The sequence below is a fragment of the Copadichromis virginalis genome, linkage group LG11 (assembly GCF_057382275.1).
Source record: "Copadichromis virginalis isolate Kocher_CV1m ecotype Utaka linkage group LG11, C_Virginalis_male_GT1.1, whole genome shotgun sequence".
In the NCBI taxonomy this organism is placed as follows: domain Eukaryota; kingdom Metazoa; phylum Chordata; class Actinopteri; order Cichliformes; family Cichlidae; genus Copadichromis; species Copadichromis virginalis.
In genome coordinates, this window is record NC_140628.1 from 3,953,220 (window position 1) to 3,974,576 (window position 21,357).

A 21,357-nucleotide genomic window follows, 5' to 3' on the forward strand; every position below is an offset into this window, starting at 1 on the left:
GCAAATTACGATTTCATGCAGTGAAGTCATAACAACAACCGGTTTAAACTGGTTTGTTGTCTGGATTTTGAATGTCTACCTTTTTATGTTTACTTAGGTTAACAGTCTGATCATATTCTGATTCTTGACAATAATCTGCTTTTCTTGTCACATAATAAAAAGGCATATAACTCTGTATTTACACAAAGTTAGACAGTTCAAATGAAGGTGTAATACACTGATTACAAATCATTTAGCTCATTAATGACTGTAGCTTTTGTATGTTCCTCATCTTCTCCTAGACAAGTGGATATAGTATATATGTTATATGTAGTTTATATGGTTTTGGTTTTATATATGTATTTTTAGAAAATGAATTAGTTCACTTACAGGCTGCCACGGCTTACGCTGCAGAGCATTCTGGGTAGCTAGTTCAAATGGGTTGCATCAGACTCCTGAACTGAAGAACTGAGAAGAAACTTCTAGCATCAGTTTTGGTCAACTTCACAGCACTGATGATAGATCCACACTGTGTGAACTCTTGTCCAGAGCTCTTACATTCAGTCAATCGGCTACAGCTGCCGTCTACAGCTTTAAATTACAATCTGGTTTCTACAAGTCCTGCTGAAAAACCAGTGTCCTTTTCTAGCTACAGCTTCCAATGATAGTGTTCATTGATTCCACACTTTCAGTCTGATGACACTCTCTGCCAAAATGAGAAGCTTTCCAAGCAGATGCAAGAGGGGATTTGCTGACACCTGCTGACGTACTGCCAAAATGACATGATGACATAATGGCCTGCATCAGACGCTATCTGGAATTTGGTCTTTCAGGAAATCAGACCCTACAGAGGCTGTGCAGTTAGTCCAACTCCTCCAGTATTGCACAGCAATAAGTGCTATTGCCAGAAGCTTTGCTGTGTCTCCCAGCACAGTGTCAAGAGCATGGAGGATATTTGAGGAGACAGAAAGTTACTCTAAGAGAACTGAACAGGGCTGTAGAAGGTTCTAACACATCAGGAGAACCGGTATCTTCTCCTTTGTGCATGGAGGAAGACGAGCTCTGCCAGAGCTACAAAATGACCTCCAGCAGCCCACTGGTATGAATGTGTCTGATCAAACAAACAGAAACAAAGAAACGCAAAGCAGGAGATGAAGCGCCGCTGAATGTTTCCAAACCAACTTCATTCTGAGCCAAAGACTAGAAAATATGGTGAAGAAAATCTTCCCTTTGGCTTCACCTGCACATGTGCTGAGGTAGGTCTCCCTGCAGGACTGGTTTCCCCTGCATCAGGAGCAGCGCTGGGCTCTTCAAATCACGGACAAACAGGATCCCACATTCTTGATTTTTAGTTCACAAACACTTGTTGTAATGACTAACTGCTCCTGACATGTTGGAGATGTTTGCTCTTTATACAGTAAAGTTACAGCTGGATACAAATAATATCAGGCTGATCCTGCCACGATTTTGTGTTTAAACCCATTTTGCACAGAGAGGCATTTTTTGAAAAATGTATTGATGCAATGTTGAATATTATTACACAGGAAAAAACAACTACACGTAAAATAATCCCACCGTGACGCCTCTGCCTTTGTAAATGGAGGGACAGTAACTGCGTGTAAACCTGCAGACAGTCAGATTAACAGTATTTTGTCTCTATCATTCTGCAATTCATCCCATGTAAACAATAACGTGGCCACAGCGTGGCATGGAAAAAGGCACATACCTCTGACATTGTTTGTACATGTAAACGCAAAAAAGGAGTTTTAAAAAATGTCAATTTTCAGTGATTCAAAATGTAATATAATCCACCCACTGTTATCATCTTCAGTGCCCTGTACCAACACAGAGCAGAGCAGCTATCTGAACGCTACCCCAACAGAGGTCGATTATCTTTTTAATAATTTCACCTCCTCACTACGTACGACTCTGGATACTGTAGCTCCTGTGAAAACTAAGGTCTCTAATCAGAAGTACCTGACTCCGTGGTATAATTCTCAAACACGTAGCCTAAAGCAGATGACTCGTAAGCTGGAGAGGAAATGGCGTGTCACAAATTTAGAGGATCATCATTTAGCCTGGAGAAATAGTTTGCTGCTTTATAAGAAAGCGCTCCGCAAAGCCAGAACATCTTACTATTCATCACTGATTGAAGAAAATAAGAACAACCCCAGGTTTCTCTTCAGCTCTGTAGCCAGGCTGACAAACAGTCAGAGCTCTGTTGAGCCAACCATCCCTTTAACGTTAACTAGTAATGACTTCATGAACTTCTTCACAAATAAAGTTTTTATCATTAGAGAAAAAATGACCAGTAATCATCCCACAGATGTAATATTATCTACAGCTACTCTTAGTACCATTGATGTTAAGTTAGACTCTTTTTCTCCAATTGATCTTTCTGAGTTAACTTCAATAACTTCACCAGTGTGTGAATGTGAGAGTGAATGAATAGTGGCATTGTAAAGCGCTTTGGGTGCCTTGAAAAGCGCTATATAAATCCAATCCATTATTATTATTATTATAATTACTTCCTCCAAACCATCAACGTGTCTTTTAGACCCCATTCCTACAAAACTGCTCAAAGAAGTCCTGCCATTAATTAATTCTTCGATCTTAAATATGATCAACCTATCTCTAATGATCGGCTATGTACCACAGGCCTTCAAGCTGGCTGTAGTTAAACCTTTACTCAAAAAGCATCTCTAGACCCAGCAGTCTTAGCTAATTATAGGCCAATCTCCAACCTTCCTTTATATCAAACATCCTTGAAAGAGTAGTTGTCAAACAGCTAACAGATCATCTGCAGAGGAATGGTTTATTTGAAGAGTTTCAGTCAGGTTTCAGAGCTCATCACAGCACAGAAACAGCTTTAGTGAAGGTTACAAATGATCTTCTTATGGCCTCTGACAGTGGACTCATCTCTGTGCTTGTCCTGCTAGACCTTAGTGCAGCATTCGATACTGTCGACCATAATATCCTATTAGAGCGATTAGAACATGCTGTAGGTATTACAGGTACTGCACTGCAGTGGTTTGTATCATATCTATCAAATAGACTCCAGTTTGTGCATGTAAATGGAGAGTCCTCTTCACACACTGAGGTTAATTATGGAGTTCCACAGGGTTCAGTGCTAGGACCAATTCTGTTTACATTATACATGCTTCCCTTAGGCAGCATCATTAGAAGACATAGCATACATTTACACTGCTATGCTGATGACACCCAGCTCTATCTGTCCATGAAGCCAGATAACACACACCAATTAGTTAAACTGCAGGAATGTCTTAAAGACATAAAGACCTGGATGGCCGCTAACTTTCTGCTTCTTAATTCAGATCAAACTGAGGTTATTGTACTCGGCCCTGAAAAGTTTAGAAATATGGTATCTAAGCAGATTCTTACTCTGGATGGCATTACCTTGGCCTCCAGTAACACTGTGAGGAACCTTGGAGTCATTTTTGACCAGGACATGTCCTTCAATGCACATATTAAACAAATATGTAAGACTGCGTTCTTCCATTTGCGCAACATCTCTAAAATTAGAAATATCCTGTCTCAGAGTGACGCTGAAAAACTAGTTCATGCATTTATTACTTCCAGGCTGGACGACTGTAATTCATTATTATCAGGATGTCCAAAAAACTCCCTGAAAAGCCTTCAGCTGATCCAAAATGCTGCAGCAAGAGTCCTGACAGGGACTAGAAAGAGAGAGCATATTTCTCCTGTTTTGGCTTCCCTTCATTGGCTTCCTGTTAATAATAATAATGGATTGGATTTATATAGCGCTTTTCAAGGCACCCAAAGCGCTTTACAATACCACTATTCATTCACTCTCACATTCACACACTGGTGGTGGCAGCTACAGTTGTAGCCACAGCTGCCCTGGGACAGACTGACAGAAGCGAGGCTGCCATATCGCGCCATCGGCCCCTCTGGCCAACACCAGTAGGCAAGTCGGGTAAAGTGTCTTGCCCAGGGACACAACGACCAGGACAGAGAGCCCAGGGATCGAACTGGCGATCTTCCGGTTACAGATGCGATTCCCAACCCCCTGAGCCACGGTTGCCCGAATTGAATTCAAAATCCTGCTCCTCACATACAAGGTCTTAAATAATCAGGCCCCACCTTATCTTAATGACCTTGTAGTACCATATCACCCTATTAGAGCACTTCGCTCTCGCTCTGCAGGCCTACTTGTTGTTCCTAGAGTATTTAAAAGTAGAATGGGAGGCAGAGCCTTCAGTTTTCAGGCCCCTCTTCTGTGGAACCAGCTTCCAGTTTGGATTCAGGAGACAGACACTATCTCTACTTTCAAGATTAGGCTTCAAACTTTCCTTTTTGCTAAAGCATATAGTTAGGGCTGGACCAGGTGGCCCTGAATCCTCCCTTAGTTATGCTGCAATAGACATAGGCTGCCGGGAATTCCCATGATGCATTGAGTTTTTCCTTTCCAGTCACCTTTTTCACTCACTATGTGTTAACAGACCTCTCTGCACTGAATCATATCTGTTATTAACCTCTGTCTCTCTTCCACAGCATGTCTTTATCCTGTCTTCCTTCTCTCACCCCAAGCTTGCAATGACCGAGGTTTCAGTCTCTTAGCATCTACAACAGATCACTTTAGATCAGATATTACAATGAGAATGCCTCATAAGGGTTTAGTCTCTGCACACAAGACGGAAATATCAGAGGAGAAAGCTGGTCAAGATAGTTTGAGAGAGAAAATCTGTGATATAGAAAGGCATCATAAAAAGCCACATTCCCTCAAGTGCTGCAGAGGGTTTCACATTAAACCTACTGAGGAGCGTAAGACCTTACTGAAGGACAACGGTATCTGTTTTAGATGCTGTTCTTCCAACAGTCACATCGCCAAGAACTGCAACACAACAATCAAGTGAAGTGAAAGGAGGAACCATATCTCTGTCCTTCATCCAGGACCACCCCTTCCAACTCTCTTTGGTCATGGGGGGGGGGGGGGGGGGGGGGGGGGCACAGAAGAGACAACTCAGCCTGCTGTAACATCCACTTGTACTGAAGTGTACAGAGAGGCTAAGAGAGAAGCTTCCTGTCCTAAGATCTGCTTGGTGAAAGTTTTCCTGAAAGTGCAGCAAGAGCAAGTGACAAAGGCTTATGTTGTGCTTGATGATCAGAGTAATCGGTCCCCTGCCAGGACAGAGGTTTTTGATGTTTATGACATAAAGGGATCAGAGTCTCCATTCACACTCTGTACATGTGCTGGAACAACAGAAATGATGGGTGGAAGAGCCACAGGCTTTGTAGTGGAGTCACTGGATGGAGCCACATCAGTCGCGCTGCTGAGAATAATTGAATGTAATAACATCCTGAGTAACAGAGCTGAGATAGCTACCCCTGAGGTGGCAGCAGAACATGCTCATCTCAAAGGCCCACCTTATCCCACCACTCGATAACAAAGATGAGATCCTCCTTTTACTGGCATGTGACCTACTTAGTCTCCATAAGGTGAGGCAGCGTAGAAATGGTCCTCACAATGCCCCATACGCACAGACCTGTGATGGGTTATCATTAGTGTTGTCTGTTTAGGTGATGCTCACAAGCCTGCAACTGTGGATGCCTATCACACTAATTTGCTTGAGAACAATCGCCCATGTCCAAGGCTATGGTTCATATCAAAGAAAATTATGGGTGTAAGCCTGAGCAGGAAGTCTTTCCTACCACTGAAATACTGAGAGTTAATGCATGCACTCTTGGAAGCACTCTCTTTGATACATCTGAGGACGATAACAAAATCGGCCTTTCTGTTGAAGACAAACTTTTCCTAGAGGTCATAAAGAGACAGATGTTCATTGATGACAGCGGCAGGTGGGTGGCACCACTTGCATTTAAGGGACCTCGCCAGCGGCTGCCCAACAGTCACGACCAAGTGGTCAAATGCTAATCCTCTCTTTATCACACCCTTGAAAAAAGGCCTGAAATGAAGAGGAATTTCTTTGCCTTCATGCAGAATACATTTGATTGTGACCATGCTGAACAGGCTCCTCCACCTGAAGTGGACAACCAGTGTTGGTTTTTACCTACCTTTGGGGTGCACCATCCTCAGAAGCCGGGTCAGATCAGAGTTGGTTTTGACTCAAGTGCAAAGTGTCATGGCGTCTCTCTTAAAGATGCCCTCCTCTCTGGACCTGACCTCAATAATAGCTTGTTGGAAGTATTGTTGAGATTCAGATGTGAAACTGTTGCAGTAACCGCAGACATAGACAGATGTTTCACAGTTTCACTGTTAGAGAGGACCAACAATCCTGCCAATGACTTCTGTGAGCATCGCATGAAGGTTCACGTGTTTGTCAACACGTAACCAGACGAAGCGTTTCTACGTATATCTCACTAACACGGTGCAGCGAATCAGGAGGATTTCAGAACCGAAACAATGGCACTGTGTTTTTACGAGCGCTAACACTGCTGACGTAGGCACACGCTCTGCGACTGTTGCCGTGGTGACAGTGCCTGGCTCAAGGGACCTGCTTTCTTGTTACAGTGTTACAACAGAAACTGAAACCTATGACTGTGTGGGCCCCGAGTTGGATGATGAATTCCGTATCAGATTATCCATAAATGTATCACCTGCAACAGACTCAGGAAGAGAGCAACTGAGCAAAGAATGGCAGACCAATTTTTAACAAGAAATTGAGAAAATTATTCTGGAGTTTGTGGATTTTGCGCTCTCTATGTAAGGGTAGGAATTTTAAAACAAACTCCAAAATCATTTGGGAGCCAATTTAAAGAAAGTAAAATAGAGGTAATGTGAGCTCACTCGCTAGAGTGTGTTAAAAGTCTGGCTGCAGCACTTTGCATTGCTTGCTTGGTGTAACAGGGATGATTTGTCTAAGCTTATAAAAAGGCAGTGGATGCATAAAGTTTTCTCTAGTTCAGAGGAGATTATAGCTTGCAATTTATAAATGTTCCTTAAATAAAAGAAGCAGCAACATGAAATAGTTTGTATGCGACTCAAAGTTCACAGGCTGGTCAGCATATGAGGAAAAAAGAAGAAATCACATGACTGGTTCTTTTTCCAGATATTTTTTATTGAAATTTATGCATCAATTTTACAGAAGACAAATCTAATAATATGCTGTTTTCCTTTTTGTAGAATGTAAAAACAATATGAGGCATACATTCCCACCTGATAATTACAACAGTGCCAGTAGATCCAAGCTAATAATACAAATAATAAACAATAATAAACTCACAGTGCTATCCGGTTGTTCAGTGATGACGCGACGAATCCTACTTCCGGGTCTAAAGTAGTCTGCGTTTAATATGGCTTTTGTGTTGTTAACATGTTTAATGTTATGTATTTTCTTCTATTTGATCTCAAAAAGCTCCTAAAACAGTCAGTGATCACTGTTGACCTCCCTTTATTACCGCTAATCATTTATTTAAGCTCAGTTTTTAAAACCTTAGGATGTAGCTACAGCCCAGCCCATGCAGCAGTATATGAATGACTAACCTCGTATTGTGGATGGATTATCTCAGTTGTTCTCCTGGCTGAAGTTTGGTCCTTTTACAGCATCCTGCCATGCGATTACATTTGTTCCTGACCACCGAGAACACTCACGTTAACTTTTATCCAGTGGAAAAAAAGTTAGCTTGTTTATATTATGCTAACATAGCTGTGTCGCTAGCGGTCACGTAGCACATCATTATATACCAGCTAGCCAAACTTCAGTAACCCTACAAACGTCACTGCTGTTTAGTTTTCTGTCTTCATTTATGCTGGAAGTGATAACAGAGCTGTACGTTTGAATTTGTTTCCAAAACCCCGCAGTCAGGACATGCTATATTGTATTTAGATAGAAGCTAGCGAGCTAACTCCCTGCTAACTTCTAACTCCGTTAAATGTCATAAATTCCGTTTTCATGGATGCCTGGATGTTAAACTCAATTGTTACACCTGGTAGAGCAGAACGCTGATCATTTTATTAAAGATGAAAGACTTTAGACAGTTTTTCAACTCTCAGTAATGCCACAGTGATCGTTTGATATATGGACCTGCAGCGGAGTTTAGGCCCAGACATGGCTAGTGACGTCAGACTGAACAACCGGATAGAAGTTCAGTTCCTTATTAGTAAGTTATTCAAATTAAAAGAGGGTTTTTACACAGAGGCATTCTGTCAGGACACCAAGGAGAGCAGTGTGTTTCTAGTGAAATCGTAAAACAATCCACTTTCACCTCAAACTGCTCCATAAAGCTACTTGCCTGTTTGAGATTACAGCCATCTTGTGGTTGCAGTTAGTTATCGTTGCGTATAGCTCTGGTCTCCGTGGATCCTGCTGCATAATGTCTCCATTTCCGATGTGTATCCATGTCCTGTTAGTTTGAGCTAATGAAGATGACAAGCCAGCAGCTTTTTCCTGGTTGTTTGCGCGTGCACATTAAGAAAGAACCTATGGACTGATATTAAACTGATGGGAGACCAGCTGGCTCTACCTTCACTGCTCTGAGATCATTTTGTCCTAACGATGAAAGGGGTGGAAAAACATTTTTATGTTGAAGAAATAAAAATGATCCAAGGTTTCTGATCACTGCAAAGGTTAATTCACTGAAGTGCATCAGATTCATGTCAATTTGTACAATTCAGCCTGTTCATGCCACTCTATAAAGACAAGCTAAAGCTTTGTGGCGCACGTTGTCTTGCTGTCTATCTTGGCTCCACATACGCTATAGCTCTTAGTTTTGTTGCTATTGGATTTAGACCAGGAAACATCTGGGATGAAAGTCCAAAATAAGAATTAATGACCTGCACACAAGCAACTGCTAAATGAGCTGCAGCATACTGGCAGCCATGCAGCGTGCCTCATTCCTTGGGAAAGGTCACTGAGATTCACAAGACATACATATTTCTGTCCTTGCTGGCTGTCGATGGTTTAGGAGCTGACCAATGGTCAATCTCATCCTCGTCTTAAAACGGATTTTCAGACTCTGTCTAATCAAAGCGCTGCTTTCATTCACCGGGTTGAGCAGGTGACTCTTGTATTGAAGGATAGACCCATTACTAGAGGTGCCTGGTCTAACTCTACTGTCAATCCAATAAAGGCAAATAACCTCCTGTTCTGAATCTTCCAAATCTTCGAGCCTCACTGAGTTTCTCTTTGCAGAAAGAATATTTCTAGCAAAGCTTATCGATCAAGATTACGGCGTCCTGTCCCTGATTTCCTGATTTGCAGCTGAGAAAATACAGATAACAGATAAGCAGTGCAGGAACGCACGAGCAGACTTAAAATGCAACAGTGGAACCTTTGATAGAAAAAACTGAAAGAAGAAGAACACGTGCACAGAAATACAGACAGCTCGTACAGCAGCAGTTGGTACTATCGAGTGTTCTGGTCTGCTCGTCTCTGGGGCTTTTCCACCGGTGTTTTTCCCCCAGTGTAGACTGTCCCCTGTCTGTCCCTTGGCCCAAGCTAGTGCACTTTTTTCAGAACATTTTGGTTGTCATCCACATATTGCTGGAATCAAATATTCTAAACAATAACGTGCAAGAGAGGAAATTAACGTGCAACCACATCATCCTCAAATGTAATTCATTAAAAACAAAAACATTACAATATGAAAACCATCCATTAGACATTTGTCTGAGTCAGAAGAATTTATCATCATCAGCTTGCCGGGTTTCAAAACTGACAAAAGATCATAAATTTCACATAAACATGCAAAACACTGCTATGACAGATTGATATTTTTATAACAGGTGATAAATACTTATGATTGTGAAACACTTTGCATACAGCGCCCTAATGTTAAAGGCTCAGGTCATCAAATTGGGTTTGTTTGTTTTTTTTTAAACAAACCAACAATGATTTTGGTTCGAATACATTTTTGACCTGCCTACACGTGGTTAGTAGAATCAATTCATTGTTTCAAAAGCTTTACATTTTGAAAAAACAAAGAAAATATATCTTTAAAAAAAGCATTGTAGGCTAACATTTGGAAGATCTTTGAGGACCAGAAAAAGCTCTAAGCCCTGCTAAATCAATGCAGTAGCCACAGGTCCAACATTCAGGCCTTTCCAAGGGCGTAGGTGCCAGTGCACAGGTCTGCTGAACTGTCACTGTCGTCAGAGCCTCTGAGTGTACCAACATCATGGAGACCAACCAGCGCCATATCTGGATGAATATCCTCTTCGTCTGACTGCACCAGAGGCTCATCGCTCTCCTGACTGGCCAGTTCCTCTTCTGGCTGCCAGAATACATCCTTGTTGGACAGCTGGTCGTTTGGGGGAGAGGTTTGGTTCGAAGATTCAGAAGAGCAACGTGTAAGGTCTGGACCTATTAGAGAAGACGAGCCTTATTTCACAGAGTACCCGACAAGCTTAATTTTCAGTCCTCATCTGACCGTAATATTTAATGCTTCCATCATTTATAGCTCCTCTGTAGAGACGAGTTGTGTGTTTTTAAGTAGTTTTAAACTTTGTGATCCACAAAAAGTAAAAGAAGAACTGACTGCGTTACAGTCAGGGTGGGTGCAGCGGCTTCGTCATGTGCGATTCATTTGCAGTTTGGATGCGTAGGGGTCAGCACCTCCTGCTCTGACAGCAGCTGGAGGTGACTGCTGCGTGGGGACCGCCACCTGTGAGCGCTTTGGCACGGGTCAGGTGGCCACGGCAGCACCCGGTGCTTGTGGAGAGTAAGAGCGATACGTGCTCTCATCTCAAAAAGTGGTCATAAGTCTTCCTAATAACACCAGCAAAAGTCGCCAGATTTGTCGCTAGTCACTTTTTTAGAAAAAAAGACGCAAAGGGGGTCTGAAAATCCGCTAAATATAGCAACAAAGTCGCTAAGTTGGCAACACTGGGCAGGGGTCAACCTCAAAAAGAGCTCTTAGATTGTTTTCTGTTTTAGGGTGGAATGATTGTACAGCATACATCTTACTTGAAAGAATGATGGATATTAGTACTGACATTAGTACATATCCATACAGCTGCACTAATACACCTTCAATATTTGGTTAAATGTCCTTTAGCAAGTTTTACTCAATGTTGCTATTAACAAGCTTCTGGCATGATGTAAGCAGGATATTTGACCACGCTTCTTGACAGAGTTGGTAACATTCATTTAAATTGGCTGGTTTACTATCACAGACACAGCTTTTATGCATTTTCTAAATGCTTCAGGTCATTCCAGATGCTTTATATTCACCTTCTTTTACTCATTATAAAACCATTTAGATGGATGTTTGGGATCAATTTCCTGGCTTGTTCTTATGCACTTACTGACTTCCCCTGTATGGACCATTGGAAAAGAACAGTTCAAAGAAATCATGAAAAGTCCAAAATGACCATGACAGCCATGTCCACGATCACTACATGTACACGTCTGACCACAAGTGTGAAATATTGTATTGGAACATTAAACATGCTGATGTTTTGACATGTTTGTATGAGTTTACCAAGCTGATTTTGTTTTGTCAGGATAAATAATTCTGCTTTGTACTCTATGACAACATGTCTTGAGCTGAGATTACCTGATGTCAATGATGATTCAGTAGTGACTTCATCTCCACTGGAGTTGAGGAAGTCATCCAAAGCCTCTTGGTCTGTGTTAGTTAGTGTCACCTGATCCAGAGAGCAAACATCAGCACCTGCTGGCTCTGCAAAAGTAAACGTACACTCCAATTATGCAATTTGCTAAACTTAATATACGAACTCTACAGTTACTGATACATACTACATGTGGCAAACAGTGCATCGTTTCAATCAACAGGGTGTAGATTTCACACACGTTCTGTCTTTACACCTACTTTCACTCCTCGTTTCTCCAGAACATGCATCCACCTCTCCAGACTCACTACAGATCACAGTGTTGTCTGCCAGAACACAATATGGATGCCCCTGCAACCTCTCAATCACCACTGCAAACACGGGACTGATCCCCTCACCTCGCCCTTATTTTAATTCTCGGTTGTCTCAGACTTTTTTTTAGTACTCAGTTCAGGTAAAATAATTAGAGTGGGTGATTTTAACATCCATGCAGTTGCTGAAAATGACAGCCTTTGCATTTAATCTATCATTAGACTCAAATGTAGGGCTGCCACAAACGATTGTTTTGATAGTCGACTAGTCAGATCATCATCCATTGGACGTACAGCGTTCAGCTTCTTGCACCAGCAGCATCTGCTCTTATATAACTATCATTAGCTTACAGCTTTAAGCTTTTAAGGTGCTAACTAAAAATAAAGACAAGATGATAGTTTATTCAATTTTAATGAAATTTGCAGATTGTCTCGGTGAAGTTTAATAAACTCCTTGCTATCTAAAATATAACAGGACACCAGAGTAAACTCTCGAGCATCTCACACTTCTGATAATCAGCTGTCTGCTTGACGTTTATTCAGCTGTGTGAAAACTTTAATCTCAGCCAAAGAGATTTACTCAGGAACAAATAAAATACTAAAAAAAATATAACATTACATATTACAAATAACATTTTAAGTTATCTAAGTGACTCATATATCATGTTTAACCTGAGCAGCGAAAGACGGCGGTGGGTTTGAAAACGATTTGCCGGGAGTCCGGTGTTCTCACGGCTCTAGTGACCTAGCCCCCGGCTCGCTATCGAGCTAGTGGGTAACAGACGTCTCCGAAAACGTCGGAGCGCTTTTGAAAATATGTGGTGTCCTGATAAACTGAGCCGATATTTGAGGTTTACACAGCTACATTCTCACCTGATAATATGTTAAACGTTTATTTTGTGACCCAGAAAGAATAATAAGAGTAAAGTTAAAACTAACTAGCTGCCGCCATTGTTGGAAACTGAGCTGGGCTATGCATTTGTCGGAGTCTTCGGCCTACAAAAGTGGGCACAGTAGGATGCGGTTCCTGAATTTGGACACAGCTGCTTCTTCTTCGGGGTTTAACGGCAGCTGGCATCCTTGTACATGCAGTGCTTCTGTCTCGGTCCGTTATTACACTCTTAAATCCTGCTACTTATTCCTGCGTCTTTTGGGATCTTACAAAGCTTCAAACGACGCGTCGACTATTAAATTAGTGGTCGACGATTTTGATAGTCGACTAATCGTGGCAGCCCTACTCACATGACTTCTAAAAATGTAAAAGAGGCTGTATGTGGGCTCTTTTAATGGGCTACATACCCCAGGCCTTCAAATTAGCAGTAAATAACCATTGCTTGAAAAGCCATCACTTGACTCAGCTGTCTTAGGATAAGCTCCAACCTTCCTTTTATCTCTGTAAACCAGCGAACAGATCATCTGCAGAGGCTTATTGAAGAGTTTCAGTCAGGTTTCAGAGCTCAGCACAGCACAGAAACAGCTTTAGTGAAGGTTACAAATGATCTTCTTATGGCCTCTGACAGTGGACTCATCTCTGTGCTTGTCCTGCTAGACCTCAGTGCAGCTGCAGGTATTAAAGGTACTGTGGTACAGTGGTCTTCCTCTCCTAACCCCCAACTAGTCCTGGCTGATACAGTTCAATTCAATTTATTTTGCAGCAAATTACAGCAGCACTCGCCTCATGGCACTTTGTATTGCAAGGTAAAAACAACCTCTAGCAGAACTGTTTGGGCTGATGGCAGGAAGAGAGGACAAAGACACCGTGGAAGAGAGAATAACAATAATGACTAAATGCAGAGTGGTGTATAAATACACAGTGAGTGAAGAAGCAACACCCAGTGCATCATGGGAATCCCCCAGCAGCCTACGTCTATTGCAGCATAACTAAGGGAGGATTCAGGGTCACCTGGTCCAGCCCTAACTATATGCTTTAGCAAAAAGGAAAGTTTGAAGCCTAATCTTGAAAGTAGAGATAGTGTCTGTCTCCTGAATCCAAACTGGAAGCTGGTTCCACAGAAGAGGGGCCTGAAAACTGAAGGCTCTCCCTCCCATTCTACTTTTAAATACTCTAGGAACAACAAGTAGGCCTGCAGAGCGAGAGCGAAGTGCTCTAATAGGGTGATATGGTACTACAAGGTCATTAAGATAAGCTGTGCTCCATCTTATATATGAAGAGACGGAGCCGATGAAAAAAGCCCATTTGGAGGAAGATATGGATTGTTTTTTATTATCCTGAAGTTATTCACCATTAGTCATTTTCTTAGCAGATGTCTTTGTTTGGGTGTTAAAGGCTATTTGTCATTTCATTATTTATACATTTTCATATAGTTAGACAAAGTAGTGTTAACAATCTTTCATTTGTCTTACCTCTGTTCTGCAGGTATCCAGTGGACAGGTATTTTTCCACATCTTGGTTAAAGGCTTCTTCGTAGACTTTCTGTCGCTCTCTCAGTTTTTGCTGCATGACCAGCTCCAGCTCTGCTACTTTCTGAGCATGCTCAGAACCCAACTCCTCTACAAAACAGGAAGAAATGCAGCTTAAACAACATCTGCTGGTATTGTACCAGGTTTACCATTGTTGAGAATAACATGTAAGAAACTGGAGGATGAACACGCAGAAACTCACCTTCGAGTAATTCCAACTCCCTCCTATTTACAGAAAGGAAGATTTTCATTAATCACATAAACATTTAAGGTCATTCTGTTTCTCTGACCGTTTAAATAATGTGGTGACACTTCTGCTTTTTCACTTTGAATGTAATTAGTGTAATCAAACTGACAGGAGTCACAAAGACACTCAAAAATGACAGCCATAAATCTAAGACAATACATTTCACTGATGCCTGCCTATTTCTATATAAATGGTCTGTTTTTGATGTTTATAATTACATAAAGATCCTTTTATCACTTTTTAAATCAGTTTGATTTTAATATCTCACATATAAAGGTTTTTCATTAAGAAGGAAAAATAAACTGTCATACCTTTTCTTTTTCTTGTAGTTTTCTGATTGGTTGATATGTTGCTGTTTGGCTGTCTGCTGCTCACACTGCAAACACAGTACCTCCAGGTAAACCAGTCTGCTCTCCATTTCCTCAAAGTCGCCTTCCAAATGAGCTGGAAACAATCGCACATAAACACCACAAAAACCTGCATCTTTGTTCCATTTTGTCAAAAACACTGCCCATGTGTAAAAAGTCAAATTCTGTTGTCTTTGTTGGCCAGATTGTTTCGGTCACTTTAATATGAGCAGTGCAGGAAGAGCTGCTGGAAAATGTGAAGCCATAAACTGCATGTCCTTGGAATTACTGATATACTAAGGTGCTCACATACAAGTTGCTTTTTAATACAATCTCTGTTAATAAGACTACATTTAACGTATTGTTATCATCCCTTTACCAAGTTTCTCTCATTGCTTAAGTCAGGTTAACAATCTAACAAATTTCCCACACGTGGACTAATAAAGGTTTATCTTATTATTTTGTATCAACACTTGACTAAGCTTCGTAGCATAGCTGTCAGACCTCGGTGTAAAGCATTACTCAACATGGAAACTTGAGGTTTTGTGTTCAATCCTTAAAGTAGAAGCTCTAAACGCTGAGGCGGCTGACATCATATCATCATCTGACCCGCTGACTGTCATCTGACCACAGAAATGAACACGAACCTATGTTAGCAGTGATGGCATCAAGATCGCTGATAAAGGCTGGCAAGCTTTGCAGTTGTTCATGCAGTTGTGTTAGTGACGTCATTTTTCTCTCCCAGTGTGCTGAGAGCATCACTATGTCACCATCCAGTGCCTGAAACAAACAGAGGTGTGACCGTGAGCAGACCAGAGGCAGTAGGAACTGTTAGGTCGTCTGTGATCGCCACCGGCACAAAACCACAGGCTGTCTAACTGTTAACTAACTGAATATAAGCAGAGCTGATTCAGAGTCGTTGTTTTTATTTTTCAGGTTGAAGTCACTGTGTTGTCCTGCAGCCACTTCCTTAGTTGTAATCTATGAATTGCTAGAAATCACTGTATCTGTGAAGTGCTGAGCTTAAAAAAAATTATAAAGAAATACAAACATAAACATTTATTTATGCCGTTCTACTTTTAAAGAGCCTACGAACTGATTCTGGATTTAACAGGAAGCCAGAACAGGAGAAATCTGCTCTCTCTTTCTAGTCCCTGTCAGGACTCTTGCTGCAGCATTTTGGATCAGCTGAAGGCTTTTCAGGGAGTTTTTAGGACTTCCTGATAATAATGAATTACAGTCGTCCAGCCTGGAAGTAATAAATGCATGAACTAGTTTCGACTTTCACCAGTGTTACTGTACAATAACAATAAAGAGCTAAAACTATAAGTCTGATTAATATGATGAATGAGAATGTAATGAAAGATGAAAATGATAAGAAGAACAGAAGCCTGGTTTTAAGAGTTCACAGTTGGAAATCTGGTGTCCGTATTTGGTTGGACATGTTTCTCAGATTTTTAGTAACCTCAATCACATGTGCATTTAGAAGCAAAAGTGCAGGTCTCTACATCTCTAAGACATTCCTGCAGTTTAACTAATTCATGTGCATCATCTGGCTTCATGGACAGATAGAGCTGAGTGTCATCTGCACACCAATTAAATTGTAATGCAACACCTTTGAATGATACTGCCTAAGGGAAGCATGTATAATAGGCCAACTGGTCCTAGCACTGAACCCTACATTACGCTCAGTGTGTGAAGAGGACTCTCCATTTACATGCACAAACTGGAGTCTATTAGATAGATATGATACAAACCACTGCAGTGCAGTACCTGTAATACCTACAGCATGTTCTAATCGCTCTAATAGGATATTATGGTCGACAGTATCGAACGCTGCACTGAGGTCTAGCAGGACAAGCACAGAGATGAGTCCACTGTCAGAGGCCATAAGAAGATCATTTGTAACCTTCACTAAAGCTGTTTCTGTGCTGTGATGAGCTCTGAAACCTGACTGAAACTCTTCAAATAAACCTCTGCAGATGATCTGTTAGCTGTTTGACAACTACTCTTTCAAGGATGTTTGATATAAAGGAAGGTTGGCCTATAATTAGCTAAGACTCCTGGCTGGGTGACGATGAGGAGGAAGCAACTTTGTGTAGGAAACCTGGTCTTGTTAAGAGACAGCATTCATCCCACTTTGGATGGCACAGCTCTCATTTCTAGAAATCTGGCCACATTTATTAAACGCCCCAAAAAGTGACGATCCAGAGTTGGGACCAGGAAGCAGAGCTCCAGTCTTACGTACCTAACAGATCATCTGCAGATCACACAATGAGTTAAACTGCAGGAATGTCTTAAAGACATAAAGACCTGGATGGCCGCTAACTTTCTGCTTCTTAATTCAGATCAAACTGAGGTTATTGTACTCGGCCCTGAAAAGCTTAGAAATATGGTATCTAAGCAGATTCTTACTCTGGATGGCATTACCTTGGCCTCCAGTAACACTGTGAGGAACCTTGGAGTCATTTTTGACCAGGACATGTCCTTCAACGCACATATTAAACAAATATGTAAGACTGCGTTCTTCCATTTGTGCAACATCTCTAAAGTTAGAAATATCCTGTCTCAGAGTGACGCTGAAAAACTAGTTCATGCATTTATTACTTCCAGGCTGGACGACTGTAATTCATTATTATCAGGAAGTCCTAAAAACTCCCCGAAAAGCCTTCAGCTGATCCAAAATGCTGCAGCAAGAGTCCTGACAGGGACTAGAAAGAGAGAGCAGATTTCTCCTGTTTTGGCTCCAGTTTGGATTCAGGAGACGGACACTATAACTTTTCTTCAGTCACTAATGAATATTAAAACGACCCAGCTTTGCATTAATGTGACAGTCGCAAACTCTATACAACTGATATTCAAGCAACCCCAGACAAACAGTGGAAAAAAGAAAAGAGGTATCATACCCTCATTCAGTCCTACTGTTTTACTTACACAATAATAATTTTAAAAGAGGTTTTTTAGTTCTTCTACCTCTTAAATTTAGGTAAACGAACGATGCCGCGAGACGTGAAAGTAGATTTCTAACAAGGCAAAAACAGAGAAATAGCTCGTACCTCTGCAGCCTGAGCACAGTCCTTCGTTCTTTTATGCAGCAGAAACCAACTCTCCTCATACCTACAAATAATCATTTTAACAGCATAAACACAACTTTTATATCAAACTTCCTAATACACTCAGTGTGTGTGTGTGTGTGTGTGTGTGTGTGTGTGTGTGTGTGTGTGTGAGGACACCTGTTCAGGACTTCCAGGCCAGCACTGAAATGAGGAACATGCTCTTCAAACCTGGACAACAGACAGACGGATCACACAATGTTTGTCTGTCACAAATGAAGCTGCTTACTTACATGGTCAGCTTGTTATGGCTAGCCATTTCTGCTAATCCTTATACTCCAATGAAACAACACTGCATTTATTGCATTATATCCAGACACTAAGTTGAGTTTCCTGAGGAATCTTAAGCCTTTTTCAGGCATAGGATAAGCAGCACAGTGATGAAGTGGTTAGTACTGTTACCCGACAGCAAAACAGGTTCTGAATCAAACCTGCTGGTTGGCTGGTGAAACTCAGCCTTCCACAAGAACGTGGCTGGTCACCGTTACTTAATGATTTAACAGGAGGCAGCAAATACTTTCTCACACAGGGTCAGTAGTTTTGAACAGTTTATTTGTTTTGTTTTTTTGAAGAATTCAGTGATATAAAAACACTGGCACCTGCCACGACTACCTCTCAGCCTCCCAGCAGACACACCTGTGGTATCAACTTCAACATTTCAGGGAAGTTGTTTTCTGGCCTTTACCTGGAGGTCGAGGTTACTGAGATTTGATCTCCTCCAAGATTTTTAGTAAATGCATGTATGCTATCAATTCTCAGTATCACATTCACAAGATTTTCAGAAATCTTGACCTCTGACCTTTAGGTCACCCCGAGATTCAAACTATGGATGTTCCTGGTGACTAATTTCTTAATTGACTAAATGAGGAAAAAAACATAGACTAACCCACTAGACTAAAACTAAGAAACACTCAGATATTAATTTCAGTTTGAGAACTGTTTAATGGAAAACGTCGAACTAATGAACTCACTAAATGATGAATCATGCCGCTTAAATTTGCGGCATATATATATATATATATATATATATATATATATATATATTTAAACTTTTTTTTAGACCCAGCTCTCACCTGGGTCTCCTCTTCATTTTGGTATTTCTTGATTTGTCTCCAAGTGTCTTGAAGCTGTGGGGAGACAAGAAAAGGAAAAAGTCAGCTTAGCCGAGATCCTCTTAGAGCGGATCAGATTTTTGGGTCAACCCACTGAGACTGATTCAGGTGATTTTTAGTGCAAAATATGTCGAGGCTCGGTCTCTAACTTTCTGAACATTTCAAAAAGTTTAATATTCATCCATTAAAGTTAACATGAACTGTAGTCAGAACACACGCTGTCTGCAGGCTGCATTATTTTCAGTTTAGTGTGAGACTCATATTCATTCAAATATTGACAGCATCTCCATGACCACATTGTTACAAAAACGCATTTAAGTCAAGAACACAAAGTAACAAACTAAGGTAACTACCGTCTGTTACCTTGGTAACTGACTCAGAGTTAATGCTAACTCTATTTGATGAACACAAACAGAGTTTCCCTCCTCTCAGAGATAACAAACGCGTTATTAGCTGAACCTGCTTCTTAGAATAGAGCCCGATTACACACACTCTCCCTCAAACACACAAAACAGCTGCACTCCAAAAGTTTGTTTGTGGGAGGGGGTCATCACATGACTATCAGCTGACAGCAGTAACGTAAACAGCTGGGATCGCACCAGTTGGCACGCTAACAAATGGAAATTAGTACTGGGTATGCTGACGCATTCAGCCAGCACAAAAGCAGAATAAGAACTGGTTGGTTGGTTGGTTGAGTAACCGCTGCTCTCTGTAGCACACACTGCAGTTGTTTTTTCATTAGCTATCGTTACCTGCTATGCTACACGCTGGCAAGACCTCATGCACGAACTCAGCTAACGTTACCCAAAGTTCACTAGTGCAGAAAACAGCGGACCAACCCCGTTGTGAAATCCTGCTGGACGATGTGAAGCTTTTCTCTGAAGTTTTCAAACATGATTCCTCTCGGACACGCGCGATTTCGGTCCTGACAGCTAGCTGCAGCCACCGCTCGCTCTCGTCTTGTTGACGTTTATTAGCGGCTGCAAACAGCAGAACGGTGCATTACTGCCACCCACTGTTATGGAGTGTGGACAAAATGTGCTCAAAATAAATCAAATAAATCATATCGAACAAACGACTGAACATGGTCTCGTCATTTTCACTTCTTGAGGTCTTATGTCGATAAGTCGAGTTCAGCTTTCATTGGACTGAGTTGCTGTCTTGTCTTTTTTCTGTGGTGAAAAAGCAGCTACAACACAGGACACAGCATCAGTTCAGTCAGTCACATTATTTCACTTTGATCTGTGACACATTAAAGTGATTTCCACATTTCCTTTATCAGCCTGTGGGACAGTTTAGCTTTCCATCACCTTAAAAGTAAACAGCAGCTCAGTGACAAGATAATTACCTGGTATTAAAGTGTTTATTTTGCTGCTCTGTGTGCTAAATCACCAGATGAACGATTCACCTCTTGTCCTTTTTACAATCCTGTGGTGTTTTACTGGTATATTTCTTTTATTTTCTTTACAGGTGACACGCAGAGGAATCCTTTTCTGTGAAAGAAAAGTGTTATGAACTGTGAGATGCTCTTTTAGATTGGTCAGATGTTGTCACACCAGCCCTTTCATGCAAACATGCAGGGAAAACCCTGGGTTAACATAACAAAGTGGGTCCCAGCTTTTTGTAACCATGAAGCCAAGATTGATGACGTAATATAAAACAGGTGCTTGCAAACCCAGAAAAGGGAAACTGCCTATAGGTCGAGTCATAGAGAACCATCCAGCTGAGAAAGAGAAAAGATTATAAAATTGACTCTATGACAAGAAGAAAGCAGGAAAACCCTCAAACTGGGCCGGAGTATAACAATTTGAACAGCTTATGTATTTAAATGTTTATTTTATTAATCAACCACTTTCTATGCATCAGGATACAGTTACAGCTGTAATCTCAGCGTTTGCTTCAGCTTCACTAATCCTGCAGCCGATGATTTTCCGAATGAGCAGTTCTAATACTTGTGAGCTTGACTTGTCTGTGCTGGTGTCAGTAACATGTTCTGGGACATGAACATTGAGAGGAACAGTCTGTCAGCACTGAGTCCAGATTCCGCCTATGGCAGTTTGATCATAGGGTCAAAGTGTGAGGAAGGCTCGGAGAACAACAGCTTTTGGTGGAGGCAGCATAAAAATATAGGGTAGCATAGTCCTTACTGGAAAAATGAGGCTTGTCATTAATCTCACTCAAGAAACATATCAGTGGAAATCTTGTGTTTCCATCGTCTAGGACCAACCTCCATCCTCCAAGATGGCAACACTTGCCCCACAGAGGGTTTGATCCCCCGGGTAGCAAACACCCAGGGGTCATGCTGCACGTTG

General features: G+C 41.3%; 1 protein-coding gene across 1 annotated transcript; it reads right to left on the bottom strand.

Annotated features, from left to right (window-relative positions):
- Positions 1 to 9,522: 9,522 nt before the first annotated feature.
- On the bottom strand, positions 9,523 to 20,034 carry LOC146697931 (dysbindin-A-like). Its single transcript, XM_085472864.1, has 10 exons — positions 19,885 to 20,034; positions 19,007 to 19,060; positions 18,054 to 18,104; positions 17,877 to 17,937; positions 15,468 to 15,600; positions 14,785 to 14,917; positions 14,429 to 14,451; positions 14,170 to 14,316; positions 11,479 to 11,604; positions 9,523 to 10,283 (listed from the first exon to the last, which is right to left on the bottom strand). Exons 1-10 carry the CDS (start codon positions 19,938 to 19,940, stop codon positions 10,015 to 10,017), a joined length of 1,053 nt encoding a protein of 350 aa, XP_085328990.1. The 5' UTR covers positions 19,941 to 20,034; the 3' UTR covers positions 9,523 to 10,014.
- Between the last annotated feature and the right edge of the window lie 1,323 nt (positions 20,035 to 21,357).

What these genes read in the sequence shown, in the direction of transcription:
- LOC146697931 (XM_085472864.1), bottom strand. Translation starts at nt 19,940, where the DNA reads ATGTTTGAAAACTTCAGAGAAAAGCTTCACATCGTCCAGCAGGATTTC. An exon ending in ACTGTGCTCAGGCTGCAGAG is followed by an intron (nt 15,601 to 17,876) that starts GTACGAGCTATT and finishes TGTTTGTTTCAG; the next exon opens with GCACTGGATGGTGACATAGT. An exon ending in AACTACAAGAAAAAGAAAAG is followed by an intron (nt 14,452 to 14,784) that starts GTATGACAGTTT and finishes TTCTGTAAATAG; the next exon opens with GAGGGAGTTGGAATTACTCG.